This window comes from Muntiacus reevesi, chromosome 20 (assembly GCF_963930625.1).
Source record: "Muntiacus reevesi chromosome 20, mMunRee1.1, whole genome shotgun sequence".
Taxonomy (NCBI): Eukaryota; Metazoa; Chordata; class Mammalia; order Artiodactyla; family Cervidae; genus Muntiacus; species Muntiacus reevesi.
In genome coordinates this window covers 25,463,928-25,479,183 of record NC_089268.1, presented here as the reverse complement: position 1 = coordinate 25,479,183, position 15,256 = coordinate 25,463,928, and the positions used below count along the sequence as shown (strand labels likewise).

At 40.4% G+C, this 15,256-nt stretch overlaps 1 protein-coding gene across 11 annotated transcripts in view; it reads left to right on the top strand.

Annotated features, from left to right (window-relative positions):
- The window catches only part of PKHD1 (PKHD1 ciliary IPT domain containing fibrocystin/polyductin), a 432,300-nt gene that overhangs the window by 163,846 nt on the left and 253,198 nt on the right, over positions 1–15,256 (top strand). For all 11 annotated transcript variants that reach the window (XR_010660007.1, XM_065912087.1, XM_065912089.1 and 8 more), the window contains exons 38-40: positions 9,819–10,029; positions 10,443–10,600; positions 13,825–14,016. Coding sequence is in view for 10 of the 11 variants with exons in the window: in XM_065912087.1 (XP_065768159.1) it covers positions 9,819–10,029; positions 10,443–10,600; positions 13,825–14,016 (561 nt within the window). In the remaining variant the exon portion in view is untranslated. The remainder of the gene's footprint in view (positions 1–9,818; positions 10,030–10,442; positions 10,601–13,824; positions 14,017–15,256) is intronic.

Genomic DNA, 15,256 nt, shown 5'->3' with positions numbered 1-15,256 from the left:
CAAGGGCAGGGAGAAATGTACGTGCAAAATGCCTCATTCCATCTCTTTGGTTTGCCAGATAGTCTTGTTTTAATGCTAATGTCACAGTCTTCTAAATAAAAGGGATCTCCTCTAGTTCACACATAGTTTGATTTCAAAGAATTCTCTTCTAAGTTGGTTGTTTGCGATTTGGAATGCATTTGTTCAAAATTGGTTGAGATTAACATATACACATTACTATATGTAAAATAGGTAATCAATCCCTGTATAGCACAGGGAACTCCACTCAATATTTTGTAATAACCTTTAAAAGAAAATAATCTGAATACAAATATGTATATATGTATAACTGGGTCCCTGTGCTGTAGACCTGAAACTAACACGATATTGTAAATCAACTTTACTCCCATTTTAAAAAGTGCTGATTTAATGACCCTTCTCGGGAGGGTCCTGCTCACCTTTCCAGGTGCACCCCCACTGCCCCTCCTCAGGTCCCCTTCCCTGCCTTGCACCTGCATTCGGGCCTTGCCTCCTCTATGGCAGCTATTTGAATGAGTCATGTTAGCCCTCGCCACTGTACACACTGCCGCCTTTGCCTGGAGGGCCCTGCCCATTTTGTTCTCTGCTCAACTGTGGCTTATCCAGCAAGACCCAGCTCTATTATCACGGTCTTCTGGGAAGCATTCCCGGAAACAAGCCCCGCCTCTGTGTGAGTGAGGTGCTCCATATCTCTTCACTGGTGGACCCTGAGTGTCCTTCTGTCTTAGCACTTAACAGAGTACATTTATGATGTTTTGTCTATTTCCTGTACTGTTTATGGACACTGGAAGACAGTGACTCTCTCTGTTCCCTTTATGTCTTTCTTCCCAGTGCTTCACAGATGTTCATCTACACCAAAGGAAAAATAGCGTTCATTGTTTTGCTGTGGATAATGGTGAAGCTGCACACAGAAATAGGGAAAATAATTTGCACATATTTGTGAAAAACATTTCTAGCCCTTTTGTGAATTTTTTTATGTTTCTATTATGTTGTGAACATGATTTTCGTGAAATGATTCTTTCCTCCCTCCCTCCCCTTTTCCCTCCCTTTCTTTTTCTCTCTCTCTCTCCCTCCTCACCCACTCCCTTACTGATTTGGAAAGGTCTTGGCAGTTATTCACTTGGAATAAATTGAAAGATTGAAGTCCTACAAAACAAACAGAAGATAATTAGTGATTTTAAAGTGTGTTAACCCACAACGATGATTTTCTTTCTTTCCATGCCCGTTTGGCAGGACTGTTCTCTGGGCCAGTGTAATTATGGATGAACATGCTGAAGTGCTTGAACAATTATTTGTAGGAAATACAATTTTGAGTAGAAGTCACTAGTGGGAATAAATGAATAACCTGTTGGTTAACAGGTCAATGTTGAAAGCCCAAATAGGTTAAACATTGTACTAACTTATGAGTCAAGAGAATAATCTTTTTTTCTGTAAGCACATGCATAAAATTATTGAGCTTTTTAAACTGTATTTTTATATATTTTTTGATTTGTGGTACAGAAAGGAAGAAGGTCATCTGACCTGGGTTTCTGAAGAAGGAACTCTTCTCAAAATTCTGTAATGACCTATATGGGAAAAGAATCTAAAAAGGAGTGCATATTTGTATGCGTGTATGTGTGCAAAATTGCCTCAGTCATGTCTGACTCTTTGTGACCCTATGGACTATAACCTGCTAGGCTCCGCTGTCCATAGGATTCTCCAGGCAAGAATACTGGAGTGGGTTGCCATGCCCTCCTCCAGGGGATCTTCTTGATCCAGGGATTAAAGCTGCATCTCCTGTGTTTCCTGCATTGGCAGGCGGGTTCTTTACCACTGGTGCCACCTGGGAAGCCATGTACTACTAATTCATTTTGCTATACAGCAGAAACTAACATTTTAAATCAACAATACTCCAATAAAAATTAAAATAGTAAAAAACTCTATCACAAAGATTTATGTAAGGTGAAATGACTCATATTTGAAATGTGTACAATGCTGCCTTCATTAGAGAAGTCAGTCAGTCTGCCTTATACAACTTTTAAATAATATTTATAAGATAAAGGATGTAATATTTTGCATATCAAAGCTAATTGGGTACAGTTAATATACAATTACTTCCAGAGGCTAGAATTCCATTATGTGTCCAGTTTGGTTCTGCATTCAGAGGAGACAGTTTCAGAACTTAGTGCTGACATCTCCTACTGCGTGATTTTGTCCTCAAAGTATTATTTTAACTTCCTAATCAGTACAGTCTGTTAAAAGGACAAACAAAACCCAGAAAAGCAACAGTTCTTACTTTAGAGTAACACTGATTAGCACAGGTTGGATTTATTTTAAGATCTCAATAATGTTCATGTTATTTTTCAGCTTTTACATACTGGATATTATATATTTATCGAGGTACACTTCTGATGGAAGTTTGTAGGTGGTTGTCTGAATGGCAATAATCAAAATAGTTTAAATTCCTATAAGTTGAGTGCTAATCAAACTGTGCTAGAAGTTGTGACATTCGTAAAAGAGACATGATGGAGTGGCCTTACATTCAAGGTGGGGAGAGAGACATATGTACCATAACAATTACAGAATAACTTGATGTGAAATATGTAGTGCTGACTGTAGGTTGCATCTCTCAAGTTTCTCCAGGCTCCCTGAACCCTTTCAGCCTGTAGATATTTGAGTAGTAATAAAAAAGAATATTTCTGCCTGCCTTGACTCTCACAGAACCTCCAGCCCTTCGTCCCTGCCTGCTTGTTACAGGTGTTCTCACGACGAATATCATCAACTAGTCCATTTTCCTTCTGTTTTGGTTTTCTTGATTATTGTCCTCCCTTCAGGAAGGTCCTGGGGCTTCCCTGCTGCCAACGCATTGAGTACCTGCCATGGAAATACTGAGCAGAGGGTGCCAAGGGTGCAGCCTTTCACTGCTGCTCAAGTGGTCCAACCCCCAGGTGTGAAAATGTGCTGTGTTCCATGATGGAACCAAAGGCTACTAGCTTTGTCATTTGGGGTCCCTCTTGACCATCTGATTGCCGAAACTTTGGGGTGCTTGCTTCTCCATGTTTCGGTCATGATTTTTTCCTCCTTCAGTACTTACTTGTTGAACACTTATACACAAGAGACTGTGATAGGCATGACATGTGCTACTATGACACTGTGCAGATATAGTATAACTTCTGCTGCCATGTTTAATAGGGGAGATGGAGAATAGCAATAATAGAGGTCAAGCCACATGTGCTAAGGGCTAGAAAGAAGAGGGAGACAATGATATGATAGATGCTGAGTATGATCTAGTTTGGAGGTCTCAGAGACTTCTCTGAAGGACCAGGTTGAACATCATTCTGAAGAATGAGGCAGAGTGAATTGATGAAGAAGCCCTAGCAGAGGAGCATCAGGTACAAAGTCCAGCTAGAGAGTTCCCTCAGGGTCTTTCTTCAGGTTCAGTCATGGGTCCATGAGAGAAAACCCATGTCTGAGGCATACCCCAGAGCACCTTTGTCATCCTTGCCCTTCTCTTCCTTTCATGCAAAAGAACTCAATCAAATGGCCCACAAACCAGCCAGACATGCTTGGGCATGCCTAGTTCCAGATGTACACAGGCCTTTTACTCAATAAGAACCCCTTTATTACTGTGGGTCTATAGAAGTCAGTGGACATCAGCATGGGCTGAAATGCCTCCTGAAATCCAATGGAAGAGGTGAGGCTTGAGCTACTCTTAGGAGAACAAGTGGGGTGAAGAAGACTGGGTATCTGGTGGAAGGGACAGAATAGGCAAAGGGGTAGAGTCAGGGACGATCTCATTAAATGAAGAGACTGGACTTCTTGGAATGGGAAGCTTATTAAGGAGTCAGAGATGATAAAGTGGAGTTTGGTTATGGAGACTCTTGAAGGTCCAGAAGGGAATTTGGGAATTTGTTGCTGAGTACTGTAGGCAGATCATTGTTGTTGTTGTTCAGTCACTCAGTTGTGTCTGACTCTTTGCGACCCCATGGACTGCAGCACACCAGGCTCTTCAGTCCTTCACTATCTCCTGGAGTTTGCTTAAATTCATGTCCATTGAGTCAGTGATGCCACCTCCTGGAACTTGTTCAAACTCATGTCCATTGAGTCAGTGATGCTATCTAGCCATCTCACCTCATCCCATCTCCTATCTAGTCACCCTCTTCTCCTTTTGTCTTCAATCTTTCCCAGCATCAGGGTCTTTTCCAGTGAGTTGGGTCTTTGCATCAGGCGGTCAAAGTATTGGGGTTTCATTTTCAGCTTCAGCATCAGTCCTTCTATTGAATATTTAGGGTTGATTTCCCTTAGGGTTTACTGGTTTGATCTTCTTGCTGTCCAGGTGTTTCTCAAGAGTTTTCTCCAGCACCACAGTTTTAAAGCATCAATTCTTCAGCGCTCAGCCTTCTTTATGGTCCAGCTTGCACATCCGTACATGACCACTGGGAAAAGCATAGCTTTGATTATACAGGCCTTTGTTGCAAAGTAATGGCTCTGCTTTTTTATGTGTCATCTAGGCTTGTCATGGCTTTCTTTCCAATGAATGAGTGTCTTTTATTTATTTATTTTAAAAAATTTTGTTTTTCATTTATTTTTATTAGTTGGAGCCTAATCACTTTAATATTGTAGTGGTTTTTGCCATACAGTGACATGAATCAGCCATGGATTTACATGTATTCCCCATCCCAATCCCCCCTCCCACTTCCCTCTCCATCCCATCCCTCTGGGTCTCCCCAGTGCACCAGCCCTGAGCACTTGTCTCATGCATCCAACCTGAGCTGGTGATCTGTTTCACCCTTGATAGTATACTTGTTTCAATGCTGTTCTCTCTGAACATCCCACCCTCGCCTTCTCCCACAGAGTCCAAAATTCTGTTCTGTACATCTGTGTCTCTTTTTCTGTCTTGCATATAAGGTTATTGTTACCATCTTTTTAAGTTCCATATATATGTGTTAGTATACTGTATTGGTCTTTATCTTTCTGGCTTACTTCACTCTGTATAATGGGCTCCAGTTTCATCCGTCTCATTAGAACTGATTCAAATGAATTCTTTTTAATTGCTGAGTAATATTCCATGGTGTATATGCACTACAGATTCCTTATCCATTCGTCTGCTGATGGGCATCTAGGTTGCTTTCATGTCCTGGCTATTATAAACAGTGCTGCGATGATCATTGGGGTACACGTGTCTCTTTCAGATCTGGTTTCCTCGGTGTGTATGCCTAGGAGTGGGATTGCTGGGTCACATGGCAGTTCTATTTCCAGTTTTTAAGGAATCTCCACACTGTTCTCCATAGCAGCTGTACTACTTTGCATTCCCACCAACAGTGTAAGAGGGTTCCCTTTTCTCCACACCCTCTCCAGCTTTTATTGTTTGTAGACTTTTGGATAGCAGCCATCCTGACTGGTGTGTAATGGTACCTCATTGTGGTTTTGATTTGCATTTCTCTGATAATGAGTGATGTTGAGCATCTTTTCATGTGTTTGTTAACCATCTGTATGTCTTCTTTGGAGAAATGTCTGTTTAGATCTTTGGCCAATTTTTTGATTGGGTCATTTATTTTTCTGGAATTGAGCTGCAGGAGTTGCTTGTATATTTCTGAGATTAATCCTTTGTCTGTTGCTTCATTTGCTATTATTTTCTCCCATTCTGAAGCCTGTCTTTTCACCTTGCTATAGTTTCCTTTGTTGTGCAAAAGCTTTTAAGTTTCATTAGGTCCCATTTGTTTAGTTTTGCTTTTATTTCCAATATTCTGGGAGGTGGATCATAGAGGATCTTGCTATGATTTATGTTGGAGAGTGTTTTGCTTATTTTCTCCTCTAGGAGTTTTATAGTTTCTGGTCTTACATTTAGATCTTTAATCCATTTTGAGTGTCAAGCGAGTGTTCTAGTTTCATTCTTTTACAAGTGGTTGACCAGTTTTCCCAGCACCATTTGTTAAAGAGGTTGTCTTTTTTCCATTGTATATTCTTGCCTCCTTTGTCAAAGATAAGGTGTCCATAGGTTCATGGATTTATCTATGGGCTTTCTATTTTGTTCCATTGATCTATATTTCTGTCTTTGTGCCAGTACCATACTGTCTTGATGACTGTAGCTTTGTAGTAGAGCCTGAAGTCAGGCAGGTTGATTCTTCCAGGTCCCTTCTTCTTTCTCAAGATTGCTTTGGCTATTAGAGGTTTTTTGTATTTCCATACAAATTGTGAAATTATTTGTTCTGCTTCTGTGAAGAATACCATTGGTAGCTTGATAGGGATTGCATTTGAATCTATAGATTGCTTTGGGTAGTATACTCATTTTCACAATACTGATTCTTGCAATCCATGAACACGGTATATTTCTCCATCTGTTTGTGTCCTCTTTGATTTCTTTCATCAGTGTTTTATAGTTTTCTATGTATAGGTCTTTTGTTTCTTTAGGTAGATATACTCCTAAGTATTTTATTCTTTTTGTTGCAATGGTAAATGGTATTGTTTCCTTAATTTCTCTTTCTGTTTTCTCATTGTTAGTGTATAGGAATTCAAGGGATTTCTGTGTGTTAATTTTATATCCTACAACTTTACTATATTCATTGATTAGCTCTAGTAATTTTCTGGTAGAGTCTTTAGGGTTTTCTATGTAGAGGATCATGTCATGTGCAAACAGTGAGAGTTTCACTTCTTCTTTTCCTATCTGGATTCCTTTTATTTCTTTTTCTGCTCTGATTGCTGTGGCCAAAACTTCCAAAACTATGTTGAATAGTAGTGGTGGCACCCTTGTGGGGTGCACCCAAGTGGGCACCCTTGTCTTGTTCCTGACTTTAGGGGAAATGCTTTCAATTTTTCACCATTGAGGATAATGTTTGCTGTGGGTTTGTCATATATAGCTTTTATTATGTTCAGGTATGTTCCTTCTGTTTCTGCTTTTTGGAGAGTTTTTAATCATAAATGAATGTTGAATTTTGTCAAAGGCTTTTTCTGCATCTATTGAGATAATCATATGATTTTTATCTTTCAATTTGTTAATGTGGTGTATTACACTGACTGATTTGTGGATATTAAAGAGTTTCCTTGCATTCTTGGGATAAAGCCCACTTGGTCATGATGTATGATCTTTTTAATATGTTGTTGGATTCTGTTTGCTAGAATTTTGTTAAGGAGTTTTGCATCTATGTTCATCAGTGATATTGGCCTGTAGTTTTCTTTTTTTGTGGCATCTTTGTCCGGTTTTGAAATTAGGGTGATGGTGGCCTCATAGAATGAGTTTGGAAGTTTACCTTCTTCTGCAATTTTCTGGAAGAGTTTGAATAAGATAGGTGTTAGCTCTTCTCTAAATTTTTGGCAGAATTCAGCTGTGAAGCCATCTGGTCCTGGGCTTTTGTTTGCTGGAAGATTTCTAATTACAGTTTTGATTTCCGTGCTTGTGATGGTATTCTTGAGCTTCCCTTGTGGCTCAGCTGGTAAATAACCGCCCACAATGCAGAAGACCTGTGTTTGATCCCTGCATTGGGAAGATCCCCTGGAGAAGGGAAAGGCTACCCACTCTAGTATTCTGGCCTGGAGAATTCCATGGACTGTATAGTTCATGGGGTCACAAAGAGTCAGACATGACTGAGAGACTTTCACTTTCAACTTTGAAATGATGGTAATTCATCCAAATATTCATATCTGCTACATAGCTACAAATATGAGGCTGGCACTCCTAAAACACCCAGATTGACCTTTTAGTTATACACATGCTGCTGCTGCTAAGTCACTTCAGTTGTGTCTGACTCTATGCACCCCATAGATTGCAGCCCACCAGGCTCCCCCATCCCTGGGATTCTACAGGCAAGAACACTGGAGTGGGTTGCCATTTTCTTCTCCAATGCGTGAAAGTGAAAAGTGAAAGTGAAGTCGCTCAGTTGTGTCTTACTCTTAGCGACCCCATGGACTGCAGCCCACCAGGCTCTTCCATCCATGGGATTTTCCAGGCAAGAGCACTGGAGTGGGGTGCCATTGCCTTCTCCGTTAGTTATACACATAAGAGGTGTGCTATTTTTGCAATGAGAGTGAATAAGTTATGAGATAATTTTACTGGTTTCTAGAGGCTCTGTCAACATTTGAAAGGCCTTAAGTTTATGTTAATAGTTAAAAAATTCACTTCAAAGATTCTCTGTGATTTTTTTCCATTTATTTTGACTTGACTGTTATTTAGAAGAATGCTTAGTTGAAAAATATCTTTGTCGTGTCAAATTTTGGTTCTGACACATGTAGCTACTTGTTGATAGGTGTGTAGTAGGGTGCTTTTTGCTTATTGATTATTATGAATCATTGATCACAGTGTATAATCGTATTTTGCCATCATATTTTGTCATTGACAGACATTTTTGATGCATGGTAGAGATGTTTCTATGTAGACTTTTAAGAACAGATCATAGAAATTCGCACATATATAAATATGCATATACACTGAAATAGACTTTATTTCATTTATTGTTCCCAAAGGTTAAAACATACAAACAGGAATAAAATTAAAATTATTTTCTTTAGACATGATTTATGTCTTAATTTTCACCTGCTCTATAATTAGAAATTTTGAACTCTGGGATTTTTTTTAAGATAAAATTATTGCCCGAGTAAAATTCAGAAATTATATCATTAACCCAGAGACCTTTCTAAGCCTAGAACAACATTACTGGCACAAGTGCTACCACTCCCCATCATAGACAAATAAATAAAGAGGGAAGTTTAAAATAATTTGAAAATGATTTATTGTTGGCCACCTCTGTAGTTAGAGATTCAAATATTATTACTTTAGTTCAACAAGGGAGGACAGGGAGTTGCTGTGGGCTAAAGGTAAATTATGATCTATTGCAAAGGAGGAGGTACTGTACCAAGGAAAGGAGGAGTTGGGAGGAAGCCTTGTGTTTTCTGAGGTACTGCTTCAGATAAAGACTGGAAAAAAAATCTCTGCCTTGAGCCTTGCTGGAAAAGGCCAGAGTAACCTCCAAGTCTGACTGCCTTCTTGAATCTTTTCTGCTTAAGGAGCAGCTTATAGTTTGGGGAGGATCAGATAGTTGTACTGGAGCCCAAAACAAACCAAGTTATTTGGGGTCACACATTCCACTTTTTTCTGCTCTGCTTAGCCATCCTGTCCCTAGATATACCCCATGTTAGAGTAAGAAGGGATCACTTAACACACCAAGCCTTAGGTTGACCATTCCGATGGTAATTTTTATTTTTAACTCTACTATCACTATTTGTACAGTGAGTTGAAGTCTTAAGTTTAGAAATTCATGGTGAACTTATATCTTGGAGAATCTAATAGTCATCGGTTTTAATTTGGAAGAACGAGGTGATAAATTTCATCCTCAAAACAGTGTGATGCAGGGGAGGAAGAGAGAAGACTAAAATATACTGAGGGGTTGTTATGTGGCAAAGTCCACACTACTTGTTTCATAGATATTATCTCATCAAATTGTCTTAAACCCCTAGGAGGGAAAGCTTTGTTGCTTCTGCTTTGTAACTGAGGAAACAGAAACCCTCCTCTAAGTATATTATCCAAAGGAACATACTTAGAATATGGCAAGACTGTGATTCAGCTATAAATTTATTATGACTTCAACCCTGTGTTTTTCACCCCATACCATTCTCAGTCTTGAGTTATTGTCACCATGCAACAGACAGGAAAACGAATATCCAAAAAGGTAATATAGTGATATCACCTTTGGTGATAGCACCAATGCCTATAGAACCTGAATCTTGATTTCCCAGATTCTTCTTTCACTAAAGTCTTTGGCTGAATAACATCACATTCATATTAAGTTTTAAAAATGTCTAAAGGTAAGTTTCCCTTGGACTTGTTTTAGGTTCACTCCCAGAAGTAGTGGTCACCCATCTTCGAGCAGCTGCCAACGCCCATGACACAGTGTTGGCTCTGGAAGATGCTGTCGATTGGCATGCTGGGGATGAAGTCCTTGTCATCAGCGGGATGGGTGCTGAAGGTGCCAAGCCTAAGGAAGAGATTGTCACCGTGGAGACTGCGCACAGTACAAACCTCCAGCTGAGGTCACCCTTGAGGTACTGCATGTCCGCTTGGCTCCATTTAGATGGAAGATGAGGTCTTAACTGTTGGTGAGCAACACAGCTGGTCAAAAGACGTTTGTTTGTCTTTCAATAATATCATTTACATTAAATCACAGTAGACATTTTGACAAGAAAATTACAAAATATGAAATATTTCAAAGATTTAAACTTCCTGAATAAGTTTCTCTTGTAAGACACTAGAACTTTTGTCTTTTAGTAGATGGCCACTGCAATAGTCAGCATAGTTCCTAATTCTCACATACGTGTGCCTATTTTTCACTCTTCTGTGTCTGAGTTTCTAAAGAAATGGAGTCCCAGGTGGAGGATTAGGCTAATTTAGTGGCTTACTATTCATTATAAGACTTGGAGTGTTATTTTCAGATTTCTTTTTTTTTTTTTCTTTTCAGATATTCTCACAACTCCACAGAGAATTGGGTGGCTGGAGAGCACCATGTTTTAAAGGTCATGCTGGTTCTACTCAGCAGGAGTATTACCATACAGGGAAATCTCACTGATGAGAGAGTGCAGTTCCTTGCTTCATGCCAGGGGGCCAGTGCTTCAGAAGGTAGAGAACGATTTGTTGAGAAGTCTAGTGGGTGAAAAACAATGTTCTTACTGTTCATTGATATGTGGCATGGTTGACTTCTTTCAATTAGTGTGTTCCTAATACAATAAGTCCCCTGCAAACAAATGAGTTATCTTCTGAGAGCATGTTCGTAAGTCCAATTTGCAAGTTCAACAAAGCTGGCCTAGGTACTCAACTAACACAATCGGCTATATAGTACTGTACTCTAATAGGTTCATGATACATTTCATACAAGTAATACATAAAAAAAGCAAGCAACCACAAAAAAATAAATAAAACATTTAAAATCTTACAGTAAGGTACCTTGAAAAGTACAGTAGTACAGTAAAAGAGTGGGCATATAGGGGCCGACCTCTAGTGAACAGGCAAGAGCTACTGATTGGAGGAGAGAGAGGACTTGGAAGATGGTAGAGTTGAAGGATCATTAGCAATAGGAGACAGAGGCAAGCTGCAGTTTCACTCATGCCTGACATTGACAGAATGCACGTTTGAATCTTTGAAAGTTTGAAACTTGAAGGCATGAATGTAGGGGACCTACTGTATTCTATAGATTTCAGAATGCTCTTGATAAATCATCATTTCCTCTCCTGCCTTTAACCCCCTTGTGAAAGTGATAGGCAACAGTATCTGCTTGAGAAACTAACTATTTCTTTGGGGAAAAAATATTCCTGTTAAATAATAAAATCCAGAGAGTTGAATTAAATTTTTAGGTCAGAGGTTATAATGAAACTGATTGCCATCCTTCTCTACAATTCTCAGGAAAACTGCTTAATGCCAGAGTCAGCGATACAGGCAGCATGTTCTAATGAGTTAGACTTAGAAGGCTCTTCCCTCCCCCCACCATTCCCACTTTTGGAGTTTGTTTTCTGAGTGAAACTACCACATACTTTAAGTAAGTGGTTGAAAAAGTCAATCTATCTTCGGGAAGAATAACAGGCACTGAATCACACTGATGTACCTATTAAACATCTATTTCAGGGATGGTTAGTTTAGTAGGTTATGTTTTGGTTTCCCAGGCTGTAGATTATGAGGCTTTCACATGTTGGGAAGACATCATTTGTCAACTTTGGTCCAGGATGGTGTGGGTGTCAAGGATGACTCCCAGGCATGAGCTCTGGATGGATGAGGAGGCTATTTATTGAGATGGGAAGGGAAACAGGTTTGGGGGGTGGGAGGGTAGAGATCATGAGTTTAATTTTGTACATGTTGAGATGCCAGGCCAGCATGTGACTGGAGATGTCTGGAGCCTGGAAGAAATGTCAGGTCTGGAGTTAAAGATTTGAGTCATGTCTATGTATAGAGGCCTGTGGGCATAATATTGGGATATGGTTGGGTAAGAGGGACTTTTACCCTGCCTCCCACCCCCTAGTCATCTAGTTCACAATTGTGTCATTCTGGAAAAAAAAAAGTTTTCATCCAGTGGGTTGGAATGCAGTGACTGCCAAATTTAACATTTCTGCTAAACTGGCATCTGCAGTCCATACAGACTCTCTTGGTAATTCTCATACAGGTATTCTCAGATTGTATTGTGCAAAACATGGCATTTAGTCATGCTCCAAGAGAGATCATGCCTCTAGGTTTAGGCCATTATAAATCTGTTGTCTCCTAATGAAAAAAATCCCTAGTTCTACCACAACTCTTAAGTATGACTAAAAAATTACAAAAATAAAACAAAATTCATAGACCTTCATTTAAAAAATAACTTATCATTCACCTCTTCTTTTTATGGAGCTCAAATATGGGAACAAAGAAGCCAAAAACCATAACAAGAGGCCTAGATGCTGGAAAATATTATGGCTTACTGGCATACCTGCTTAAAATGGTGGTAAAATGTACAAATGCCAAACACTTCTTTATTCACCTCTAATATGTTCATTCTCATCACTTCATGGCAGATAGATGGGGAAACAATGGAAACAGTGACAGACTTTATCTTGGGGGGTTCCAAAATCACTGCAGATGGTGACTGCAGCCATGAAATTAAAAGACACTTGCTCCTTGGAAGAAAAGCTATGACCAACCCAGACAGCATATTAAAAAGCAGAGACATTACTTTGCCAAAAAAGGTCCATCTAGTCAAAGCTATGGTTTTTCCGGTAGTCATGTATGGATGTGAGTAGGACTGTAAAGAAAACTGAGCACCAAAGAATTGATGATTTTGAACTGTGGTGTTGGAGAAGACTCTTGAGAGTCCCTTAGACTGCAAGGAAATCCAGTCAGTCCATCCTAAAAGAAATCAGTCCTGAAAATTCATTGGAAGGACTGAAGCTGAAGCTTCAATACTTTGGCCACCTGATGCAAAGAGCTGACTCATTGGAAAAGACCCTGATGCTGGGAAAGATTGAAGGTGGGAGGAGAAGGGGATGACAGAGGATGAAATGGTTGGATGGCATCACCGACTGTATGGACATGAGTTTGAGTAAGCTCTGGAAGTTGGTGATGGGCAGGAAGCCTGATGTGCTGCAGTCCATGGGGTTGCAAAGAGTTGAACGTGACTGAGCGACTGAACTGAACTGATATGTCTTCTCTGGGACTGACAACAGATGACTGCTAGAATGATCCATAATTTTGTATTAGTGGCACTTCTCCATTGGTTTATTAACCTGGATAATAAAGAGTTAATTCAGGAGATGATTTCTTCTCCATCCTGAGGTTATTTTACCCCACCAAATGCCAGGGCTCTGTTGGGACTGAGGTGTTGGTGTGGGGGCGGCTCAGTCGTTTTTCTGGAGTCCTTTTCCATTTCTTCGATGGCATCATTGCTATGTCCCCAAACCATAAAGCAGCAAAATATTGGGGAAAGCCCACTGGACAGCAAAGAGATGTGATTACATTTAGTGCTCACATGTCTTTCCTTCAATTATCCACCACCAGAGGGTCATTTTATTGCACACTCCCTCAGAGGATCTTTTGGATTGTAATAAGCATCTATTTAGGTTGGGTTTATGGGTTCTAGCCAGCCTTTTTGTGATAATAATTAAGGTGATTGATTTGGGGGCTTCTGGAAATAATAGAGTGAAGGCAACATCATGTTCTAGTTATCAGAGAATTGAAAGGGGAGAATTGAAGTAAAAGGGAAGTAAGGTTATTAAATAAACAATCATGGTCTGTCCTTTGTGCCCACAGTGCCTTTCGTACTGGGAGATTTGATTAGAATCATGTTGTACATTCTTCTGTGCCCCTGACTTCATTCTGTGTCTCAGGTGATTTGCAGAACTGTTGGTATTCCAAGAGTGAAAAGATGCTGGGATCCAGGGATTTGGGGGCCAGAGTCATCGTTCAGTCCTTTCCGGAGCAGCCCAGTCGGGTCCAGCTGAAGGGAGTGCAGTTCCGGGACTTGGGGCAAGCCTTCCACGAGCACGTGAGCTCCCTGATGCTGGTAGGAGCTATGAGAGGTGAGGAGGCCCAGGCAGAATGTCTTATCTTTCTTCTTCTATATTCAAGGCTCTCCATGCAGGGGGGTCCTGATAGGTAGTATGTGGGAAGATGGGGGGTTCGGAGATGGATAACTATACCGTAGATCTATGGTTCAGAGAGTCACTTGGAGAGCTTATTAAAATTCTCATGTAGAGACCCTGTCTCAGACAAATTGTGATCCAAAGTGAGCCTAGAAAAACTGAATTTTTAACCTTCTGATTCTGGAACAAGTAGTCCAAGTTTCCCTTTGAGAAATGTTGCTATAGGTACAGCAGATGTGGAGGGAGCCACACAAATCCATGTTTTGAATCCTGCCACTACAACATACTGGCTTTGTGACTACAGACAGATTGACATTAAATAGTATAAATTATCGGAAAGGCTAGCAAAAAGCACTTTGGGAAAATGTCTTAATGCAGAGGAATCCCCTCCCTGGGAACAGTGGGGAGAATGACTGAGAACCAGGCTCTCTTCCTGGGGACAGAGAGCAGACAGAGCGAGCAGACCTTGACCAGACCTGAAAAGATATGAGGGAAGCAGCAGACATCCAAAGCAGGTGGGGACAAGTAGATAAAAAGATCAGAATCAGAAAAGAAGAACATGACCAGGTGTACTAATAAAGGCTCTGAGATCAAAGTTGGAGGGGTGTGGGAGCATCCAGGGTGAAATCCCAATGCCAGAGTCTGATATATGGAGCTGAGAGATGGATACAGATGCTGAGCGATGAGGACAGCAGCCCCATTGCACAGTTACACTCCCCTGCCCTCAGCACCTCAACACCCACACAGTCAAGCTCTCCCTTCCTTGATAAGGTGGTGCTCCAGAAGTTGATGCCTGATCAAGCACATCAGGGCATATGGGAGGTTCAGTGGGGCTTGAGAAGTGTTGGAATTACAACAGGCATTGACAAAGTAATCCATGAGGTCATTGAAGGCAGGATCCTGGCTAGCAGCACTTTTTCTCATTTCAAATTATCTACTTGCCAAGAATACCTCTCCTAATTTTCCAAGATCTCTTCCACCTTATTTATTTCTTTCTACACTCATTGGTGGGATGGGTCCCTCACATGGTTCCTTCCCAGGTACATTAGGGCGATCAGAATCTTTGTGCCCTCCTTTCTGGTTCTTCGGTCTCTTGGTGCTTATAATGCTGAGGAATATTTGATGTGGGTCAGTTCCAGTAGAAGTGAGGGGAGCAGTCACATAGGAGTTATCAATT